This window comes from Zea mays, chromosome 2, assembly GCF_902167145.1.
Source record: "Zea mays cultivar B73 chromosome 2, Zm-B73-REFERENCE-NAM-5.0, whole genome shotgun sequence".
NCBI lineage: Eukaryota > Viridiplantae > Streptophyta > Magnoliopsida > Poales > Poaceae > Zea > Zea mays.
Genome location: NC_050097.1, coordinates 192,293,926 through 192,303,459, shown reverse-complemented (window position 1 = coordinate 192,303,459; position 9,534 = coordinate 192,293,926). Strand labels below are relative to the sequence as shown.

At 47.3% G+C, this 9,534-nt stretch overlaps 2 protein-coding genes across 3 annotated transcripts; one reads left to right on the top strand and one right to left on the bottom strand.

Moving 5' to 3' along the window:
• The first annotated feature begins 3,105 nt into the window (after positions 1-3,105).
• LOC100272439 (carbonic anhydrase) lies at positions 3,106-7,647 on the top strand. Of its 2 annotated transcripts, NM_001359716.1 has the most exons (9): positions 4,165-4,470; positions 4,569-4,621; positions 5,409-5,570; positions 5,658-5,706; positions 5,798-5,911; positions 6,011-6,064; positions 6,183-6,265; positions 6,367-6,472; positions 6,857-7,605. In NM_001359716.1, exons 1-9 carry the CDS (start codon positions 4,375-4,377, stop codon positions 7,052-7,054), a joined length of 915 nt encoding a protein of 304 aa, NP_001346645.1. In that variant the 5' UTR covers positions 4,165-4,374; the 3' UTR covers positions 7,055-7,605. The 2 variants fall into 2 exon arrangements, with proteins under 2 accessions (XP_008667450.1, NP_001346645.1); XM_008669228.4 differs by lacking the exons at positions 4,165-4,470; positions 4,569-4,621 and adding an exon at positions 3,106-3,610 and having other exon boundaries at positions 6,857-7,647.
• A 12-nt stretch (positions 7,648-7,659) lies between these two features.
• Positions 7,660-8,730, bottom strand: LOC100274144 (uncharacterized). The gene is made up of 2 exons (NM_001359714.1): positions 8,397-8,730; positions 7,660-8,277 (listed from the first exon to the last, which is right to left on the bottom strand). The coding sequence occupies exons 1-2, from the start codon at positions 8,535-8,537 to the stop codon at positions 7,774-7,776; spliced, it is 645 nt and encodes a 214-aa protein (NP_001346643.1). The 5' UTR covers positions 8,538-8,730; the 3' UTR covers positions 7,660-7,773.
• Between the last annotated feature and the right edge of the window lie 804 nt (positions 8,731-9,534).

Genomic DNA, 9,534 nt, shown 5'->3' with positions numbered 1-9,534 from the left:
CGATTTGATCCTCAACACAATATAACTCCTCATAGCTTGATTACTATTTTGACTCAATGCAAGTACTCTCTTTTCACCTTAATTAGCTATGGTACCTCGGTCCTCAAGTCTTCGCTTGACCTTCATCCTCGCTTAGTCACTCGAACCCCTTTCCTTGCTATCATCACCATATCAAGCCATCCTCAAGTCTCATCGTATTAAGCATCCATTGAACAACTATTTTTTCAATATTGTGAACCTTGCTCGAATGTCTTCTAGGTATAAATGTTGAGACCAATAATCAAGCTTCTGTTTGATCCACATAGAGACATATATGACCCAACATCAATATGGTCAAACCAATTCAGGATTTCTTATATCCTCCTCCTTTTGGCCTGACACTTCCTAACGTTACTTTAATCTCTATCTTCATATTTGTAGCTTGATCGTATCAATGTATAGTGATTTTCCAAATCTTTACCTATATAAGCAAACAATGTAGAGACCATCTTATATCTACCGTACATTGTCTCCTTTGCCATTTTACCTTTTCTTAACATTTCGTCGCTTATGCATTATTGATTCATTCTTTAATACATAATGATATGATATAACAAATAAAATCCATTTCGTCGATTTGCTTTTCATCGTCGTCTTTCTTGAACTATATTGTTTCTAATCAATCGATCCACCGCAATCTCCTCAAAGCGTAGCCACAGCATCAAACTACCCATTCCTTGGATGTATGGCTTGAGAAGCACTGTTAATTCTTGGATCACCATCTGCCGGTCGTTATGCTGGGCCAGAAACGTCCACAGTTGACAGTCCACACCGCAGCTAAACCCAGTGGTAACCCCGGACGTACAGCTTCCTCCTATTGGACCAGGCCTACTCAATACCCGTAACAGTTAGCCCAACAGTTCAGTTTCGCGGTAGGCCCATCACGAGACCGAGCTGCTGCCTCAGCCGGCAATGGGTACCCGAAACCCGAAACCCGATGGGTTTTTACCCCATTAGGGTACGGGTTTGAGTCAATTTTCATACCCATGGGTTTGTTAATGGGCATAAATCTATACCCGGCGGGTTTATGAGTACGAGTTTGTTCCTATAGTACCCAAACCCGTGAACCCGTGAGTTTTTTAAACCCGACCAAACCTAGTGCATATTATCATTTTATTTTATAAACGAACAACAAACTTGTTATTCCTTATTTACTTCATAATTTTTATCAATTGGTGAATGTATTAGTAGTCGGTGAGAGTGTTGCTTGCTTGCTATTATAGTTTTTACTAGCGTTATATATATGGTGGATGGATAACTTAGTGCAAGGTCACTTAATTATACAACTTATTATTTGTATTTCATTCTCTCTACTAATAAATTTTATACCAAATCATGAACTCGTTGTTCATTACATAAATTTTGGATCATGATATTATTAATCATTATGATACTTATTGATTATGAGAAGAACAAGTATATTGGAGATGAAACCCGCGGATAACTCATGGGTACCCGCAAACCCGATGGGTACGGGTTTGGGCAAAATCTCAAACCCGTCATGGGTATGGGTTTTTTAATGGGCATAGATATTTTTCACGGGTACGGGTTTAGGACGGCAAAACCCAGCGGGTTTGTACCCGTTGCCATCTCTACTCAGCCCGGAGTAGCACACTACCACAGTACCACGGTCCACGGCTGGATCTACTAGACCTTCCGGTGGACCCGTGTGGCTGCCGGCTCCTCCCATCCCAAGTTCTGGGGCGCGCGACCAGTAAAACCAGGCCAGTTCATCTGCCCTAGCAGCTTCTTCCCGTGGTCCGCAGTCCGCACAACGGAATGGATGCCCGTCCTCTCGAAGTCACCTCACGTGTCCAGATCCCCAGCCGCTGCACCATAGCCATTTGTAGACTCTGGTATAGCGTTATGGGTCCAGAATCAAGTGGACGCCAACTACCAACTAGGCTTCGAGCAAAATACCCGTTCTCCATTATATTATCCGTATCTAAATTATTTCAACCCGTACTCGAAATACACACGCTTGTGATAAACAATCTTTAGTTTTGTTCGTTTGAGCATGCAATATGTTTTTGTGTAAATTGCTGTCAAATTCTATGCAAGTTGCCGATAAAGTTATGTACTATATATCATTGCTGAATTTATGTGCAAATTTTATGTTTTGCCGGAGTTGTCTGAATGGAATTGTCCGAATGGAAGTATTTAGTGCACATGAACTAACAAAGTTCACAAAAAAATCCAAAAAAAACCCTTACATATTCTTCTCATCCTACTTCTATTATATACAAAAATTCAAGGTCAAATTCATTATATTTTAGCTATAATAAAGAATAGAACATTTAGCCAATTTTCTAATTTAAACCCATCAGAAATCTTATTTTTTATTACAGCTAAAGTATAATAAATTTGAACTTAAAATTTTATATATAATTAAAGTAAGATAGAAAGAATATTTGTGATTTTTAAACTTTTTTTGTGAACTTTGTTATTTCAGGTGCGTACCAAATGCACATGTGCACCGATATGTTCCCAAATTTGATAATGTTTTCAAGCTAAACATCGAGTAGCGGTTTTTATTACTGATCTACCCGATCTAAAATACTGGGGTACCCGAATGTCCACATTTGTTTTTTTGTGATGTTTTGTGTTTGAACCTCTATATATTTGTGTTATTATATTACTGTTTGTTCCCTTATAAATTTATAACTAATACAGTGTTTGTGTAATTACTTTGTAACATGTGTATTTAATGTTATATTAGCTTCTTTTGGAAAAAAAAAAGTTCCATTAGTTCGGTCATAACGGGAACGAAACTAAAATAGTTAAGGTAGTGTTTGGATGGAGGGACGAGGAAGGATGAAGAGGGATGGGATGAGATCATTCTAACTTGACCCGCGTTTGGTTTGGAGGTCCAGAGTCAGGGTCAAGGAATATTCTTCAAAAATGGTGGATGAGGTCATCCCTCAAAAAATAAGGGACGGGATCAGCCCAAGGTTGATCCCGTCCCATCCCTCGTTGACACCAAACCAAACACTACCTAAATGTTCAGTTATCTTACTATATTTTATATTTTAAGAGCCAAATTTCTTTAATCAAATTAAAGCGCGCATGCGGACACGAGGGTGCCGCGACGCGACGCGGACGTCTTTCTGCTCAATTTTGTGGCCCTGTTTCCGGTGCTCACTTCCGTGCCGGTGACGGGTTCGAAGTGTCGTGCGCAGTCGGCGAAGAGGATAGGCCTGCCACTCATTGTCCGTGTCATATCTGGAGGTGGAGCAGTTGTCTTCTCTCTCTCTCTTCTATAGAGCCAATCGCAAAGCGCGGTGCTGTCATGGAGGTTGGGAGAGGAGCACGTGGCCGTCCAGAATCCAGTGATCCACCACAACCGCCCGTCCATTCTCCAGGCCATGCCGCGCACGGCACTGCTCCGCCTCGCCGCTGCTTCGACGACGCGCGCGTCCTCGGCTTCCGCGGCGGCGCGGCGACTGTGCCCGTCCTCAGAGTCAGACGACGGCGGCGAGCGGCACGCGGCCGCCCGGAAGGATGAGCTCCTCCCGCCGCCCCGCACGCCGCGCCCCGACGAGCGGCGGCTGTCTCGGCGTGGAGAGCATCGGTGAGCATGGAGCCATGGATAGATATAGTAGTAAAAGCGTGCATTCGAGCACTTCTCTGCTCGCGCGAATACCTCGTGTGTGTGTGTTTCTTGTTTTTCCTGTCCCCGCTGCGGTCATCTTCGTTTCCGTCGATCACGCTCATTATTCAATGGCGGGTCTGCATTCTTTTTCTATTTTTTTCCTCAAAAACTACCAGCAGGACGTCTGGAGTATTCTTCTTCTAATCATGATACGTCGTCGTGCGTCGTAAAACGACACATGCGTATGGATTGGACACAGGCAACTCCAATCACTCTACCGTATCCGTATGGACGTTTGTAGACCATTCATTGATCATTGCGGGCCTAATAAATACGGTCCTGCCTGCCAGGTGTCCCACCCACTGCAACCGCTCCAACAAGTAGGGAATTGAACGGTGAGGGTCGCTCCACCGCACATCCAATCCGACGGCACGACTCTCGCGCGGGTCGGTCGCCCCGGCCCACACCCACACTGGAGCGTCAATGAAATTTCAGCCCCAAACAGTCCAATCACGGTAACTAATCACTTTGCACGAAAACAGATTAAAACAATAAAACCACCGCCACCGCCACCTCGACCTCGACTCCTCCGCCCCATCGCCGTCGTCCCCGTCTCCTCCGCCTTGCTGTCTGTCCGCTGCTCACCTCCCCTAAAAGGAGGCACCCCCGGCCATTGCCGCACCAAGCTCCCCTTCCTCGAATGCCCCAGGCCCGGACACCACGACGCCCTGCCCCGTGCTCACATGGCTAGCGGCGTCCTCCACCGCTCCGCCTCCCGATGTCTCCGCCCTGCCGCCGCGCCAACCCCCGACTCCGGCAGGGGCCACGGCGCGGTTATGGTGAGCTTCTATCCGCGCTCGCTTTCGCCGTCTCTTGGGGTTTCCGACTCGCTGGGACTCCCTCTTTGCTTATCTCTGGGTTTTCTCGGGTGCCGCAGATCGGTGATTCGGGGACGCGCGGTGTTGCTCTGCGGCTGGGAGGATCTAGCCGGTGAGTCGAGTCGATCTCCTCTGTAATTTCTGCAGCTTCTAAGTTTGGATCAGCGATCAGGTCGCGCAACTGTCTGTCTTCACGATTCCCTTGCTTCCATCGTGTCCGGCGCAACCTCCCCTGGTTCCTTGAGTATCTAAACTACTTATCTAGCTTCTCCGTGCAATAACTCCAATTGCCTCCTCGGTGGCTTACTATGTACCTTAGCTTGGTGAATTCTGCAGCGCAAGAAATGAGATCCAAATTGAGATTTGAGAATTTGTATTTCTGGGGGCCGTTTAGCTTAGTCAACTACTTGGTTCAACAGTTTAGATCAACGTTCCACTTTCTTGCGATTTGAATTTGCAGTAGCCTGTAGTACACTGTTGTCGGATGGAAACACTAATGGTAGATGGATATATTTGTTTTCCTCTGTGTGGATTGACATATTGTAAGTGCTTTAATGTACTCACGAACGGTTCCAATTTAAGCCTATCCTAAAACATCGCTTTCAGATAACTCTATATTTATTATTATCAGCTAATTAGTGGTTTTCAGATAAGTTTTTTTTTTTGGGGGGGGGGGGGGGGGGGTCGCATCCAATTTACACCAATTATCTGTAGACCTATATAGTGTTGTGATCTCCGGACATTACATAAACTCACATGAATTTTGCCAGCCAGGATTTTGCATTTTCTTGTACCACAAAAACATCGTTGTGATCCTTCAGAGATCACCCTGGCCTCCAATCCACCCAGTTCTTAATATGTTTGGGCAGAAAATTATTTAATAAGATCGTCTTCTGCAGGAGAGAGTTATTATCTGTCACAATGGCCTCCAGAGACCACACTGGCTTGACCCGACAACTTTTGGATTTTCAACATGATACAATAGATGAGGTAGGTGCAGAACACGGTCCATTCATGGATTTGAAAGCGAGATTCATGGACTTCAAACAGAGAAACTATGTGTAAGTGGATCATGAAGTACAACACATATCATTCACCTTAACGTTTCACAGTTTTTTTGACATTGCTGTATCTGGAACTATGGACAGGGAGAATTTTTCAAATTACCAAAATCTTGCTGAACAGCAAACACCAAAGGTACACGATAATGACTTTGATACAAAATAATTTTAATATTGGCATTATGAGCCTTACGGGATTACTTTTGGTTTTCTGTTCTTGTGTGCAGTTCATGGTGATTGCTTGTGCTGACTCCAGAGTCTGCCCTACCGCTGTTTTGGGGTTTCAGCCTGGCGAAGCATTTACGGTTCGTAATGTGGCGAATTTGGTACCACCATATGAGGTATTACAATTTTTTTGCATCTTTAGGCTGTGATTGAACTCTCAAGCAATGCATTCCTTTGTGGAAGTACTGACAGTAAACAAAATGTTGCAATACCAGCATGAGGGATCAGAGACTAGTGCAGCACTAGAGTTTGCTATCAATACACTCGAGGTATAAGTTTACTGTGTGTTTCATTAATGATTTGTTTCTTTTATCCTATTTATTCCTTTTTTGCTGAAGTAACATAAAAGCATTCTTGAGACTGGCACATTTGCCTTCATTTGCTCAGGTAGAGAATGTACTGGTGGTAGGCCACAGTAGGTGTGGGGGCATCCAGGCACTAATGAGCATGAAAGATGATTCAACGTCCGGGTAAAAGTTCTAGCCATTTCTTCATTACATGTTCTTTTGTTGTCCGTTTAGACTTTAGACTAGTCTCTGAATTTCTGATTTCATTTATTTTATCGACACAGAAGCTTCATTAAAAACTGGGTTTCAATTGGGAAGAGCGCAAGGTTAAGCACAAGAGCTGCAGCTGGAAATTTGAGTTTTGACATGCAGTGCAAACATTGTGAAAAGGTGATTCTTGGGTGATGTGTGATCACGAGCCTTAACTTTTACAAAAATATTGCCTAATGTAGTGCACAGGATCAATCAATTCCATGGCTTTCACTAATTCAGATTCATCTCAAGATCTTGCCTGCTCATCCTATTGTTCTTCCCTGTTCATAGTCTTTATCTATACTAGGGTTAGATATGGATGTCTCGTACTAGTTATACAATTCAAATTTATCTTGGCAAATATGTTGGTTTTCTTTTGTTCAAGGTTTATGTAGTCATAGTATGATATTACTAAGCACAACCACTCACGGTGTCTGACATGTATTGATTTCTTTTTTTTGTTACAGGAGTCAATAAATAGCTCGGTGTCTGACATGTATTGATTTCTTCCTTTTGTTACAGGAATCAATAAATAGCTCTCTGTTGAACTTGTTAACATACCCATGGATAGAGAAGAGGGTGAATGAAGGTACTTTGAATCTCCACGGAGGCTACTACAACTTCGTTGATTGCACATTTGAGAAATGGACATTATTGTACCGTGAAGGGTTGGAAGGTGGAAGCAAGTACGCTATAAAGAATAGGTCCACCTGGTCTTGACCAATGAAGGCCTCATTTACTTGGGTAAATTTCACTCTGCGCCCTGCAGTTAAGCATGGTTTTGCTTTGCCACTACGCTGTGCATTTCCGTCGCACCTTTGCTCCATTGTGGTATTGATGTCCTGCAGAAGCGAGTCCCTGTATCAAATAACTGTGTCCATTGCGATGCATGGCACTATGGCACTAGCATGTCAGCTTGCTGTAGTATTGCATACTCACGGGCAGGTGCATCGGCATTGTAGTTGTAGCAGCTATTGTTTGATACGTACAGGAACTCTCCACTGTGGAAGCACAAAGCCACAATGGAGTGAGGTGCGACGCAATGAACAATATGGTGGCAAAGTGAAAGTCTGTGGAACTACCGGGGGGCAAAGTGGATTTTGTGCAACTATTTGTGTGTCGTTTTCCGGTTGATACCATTGAGAAAATACGAATAAGTTACAGGATCAGTCATAGTGCATGTAATTGTCGCCACATTTGGCGTTACCTTGTTATTGTAATTGTAACATTTGTACCATTTGTTGTATCATTATAACTGTGAGATACAATACAAATATTATACGGTCTCGGCAAATTTGCTTGATGACAGTGTTGTTCGTTCGGAAGAGTCGGCAATGCAAATTCTGTGATATTCCACATGTTCCAACTAAAAAAGTACGAGTAGCACCATGGGAGACATGTCACACAGTACCCCTTCCCTTCCGTCTCCCATCACTCCATCAGTCAGTCACTTCTACGGCGCCACTGTCGTAAACCCTAGCGAGGTGCGCCGAGAAGCGCTGCCTCTTGTAGCACTCGGCGCCGAGCATCTCCTCCCGGCTGAGCAGCACGGCCCGGAGCGCCGCCTGCAGCGCTGGCCGTGACGACGTCGACGTTCCCTCGCCATCGTGGTGCCGCCCGCCGACGTCCAGCTCCAGGACGCTCCGCGTCCTCCCGCCGACGGTGGCTATCTCCGCGCGCACGGCCCTCGCGCTGACGGACCGCACGGCGCGGCCCAGCTCGGACATGAGCCCCGGGCGGTCGGCGCAGCACACCCACGCCCTGACGCGCCTGGCGGCCCTCTCCCCGCCGTGGCAGAAGCGGTGCTGGTGGCCCTCCTCGACGCCGACCTCGTCGCCTTCCCCCGGGACGGCCACTGCCGCGCCCGCCGCCGCGGCGTCCGCCTCGCCCCGCAGCTCCCGCACGTGCCGCACCACCTCCCCTAGCAGCGCCGCCTTGTCCATCTGCATGATTAATTCGTACACGCACACGTACGTAACCGTGTTCGCTATCGAGTTCGATGATGAACTGCCACGTACGGTCAGCTCCTGAAGAGCAAGGACGTGACGTCAGTCTTACGTACCCGCGACGCCGCAGGGAGGAGGGTGCGGAGCGTGGCGAGGTGGGCGTTGATGCGCTGCCGCCGCTTCCGCTCCGCCTCGCTGTGGCTTCTGCCCGTCCCGCTCCGCGTCGTTGCTGCCAGCGGTGAGCACTCCCGGTCCATCGCCACCTCCGCTGCTTCGTCAATCCCGACAGGCACCACCGTGTTGCTTGAGCCTTTAGCTGTTTCTTTCTTTTTTTTTGAAAGGAAGAGAGGCGGGAAGCCGATGGCTTGCGAAGTCGCGAGTACGTGCGAAGCTGCGAACACGGCAACAGCCAACAAGCTAGCTAGCTCACACGTCTGGCTAGCTCTCGATCGTTTCCGGCCGGGTGCCGGACTGCCGATCGATCGAGCTGTTAAATAAGGGAGGCCCCCCGCGGCTGCCGACACGGCTTGGCTGCGACTGCGAGCCGCGGCGGAGGCGCCGGCACACGGCAGCGTTGGCGCATCGGTCTGCGGCGCGGTCGGGTCGGGAGGAGGAAAAGTTGCATGCGGTCGCCGTCGGTTTCACGACTTTTCTCGCCTCGCTGGACGAAAGGCGATCGGCCGGCAGCGGCGACTGCAGCGGCTTCACGTCTGTCTGTCGCCGAGGCAAGTAAAGCTCCCTGGTGTGTGTGTGTGTGTGTGTGGCAGCCCGAGTTCCCGCTGTGATCGCTGCTCTCGTCTCGCCACGGACCTTTGCATAGCGTGGTTTGCCGGAAGCAGCGCAGCGAAAAAAACGTCGGCCGACACGGCGCTGCGCCGCGACAGTTGCTCCATTGTTTTTTTCCTGATCGTGGTAAACGACCGTCTGATGCGATTGTCGGCTCTCGGAGCATGCCACCGTGCTGTTTTCTGTGCGATTGACCGGTCTTTATGCAAGCAGCGCCATTTTCTGTGCGATGTATCTCTGTGATTTGCCGTCTGTCCGTCCATTAGCTAGTGCGGCACAAGGCAGTTAGGCTGGCTCGCCGGTACGGATAAACGGGCGTGCAAACGCTCTTGTGCGTCGTAGACAGCGTGGTGTTCAAAATTAATAGACGTTTACTCACGCCATCAAGAATTAGTTCTGTAATTAAAGACTGCATTTAATACTTATAATAAGCATTCAAACATCCTATGATAAACTTTACTGTAGTCC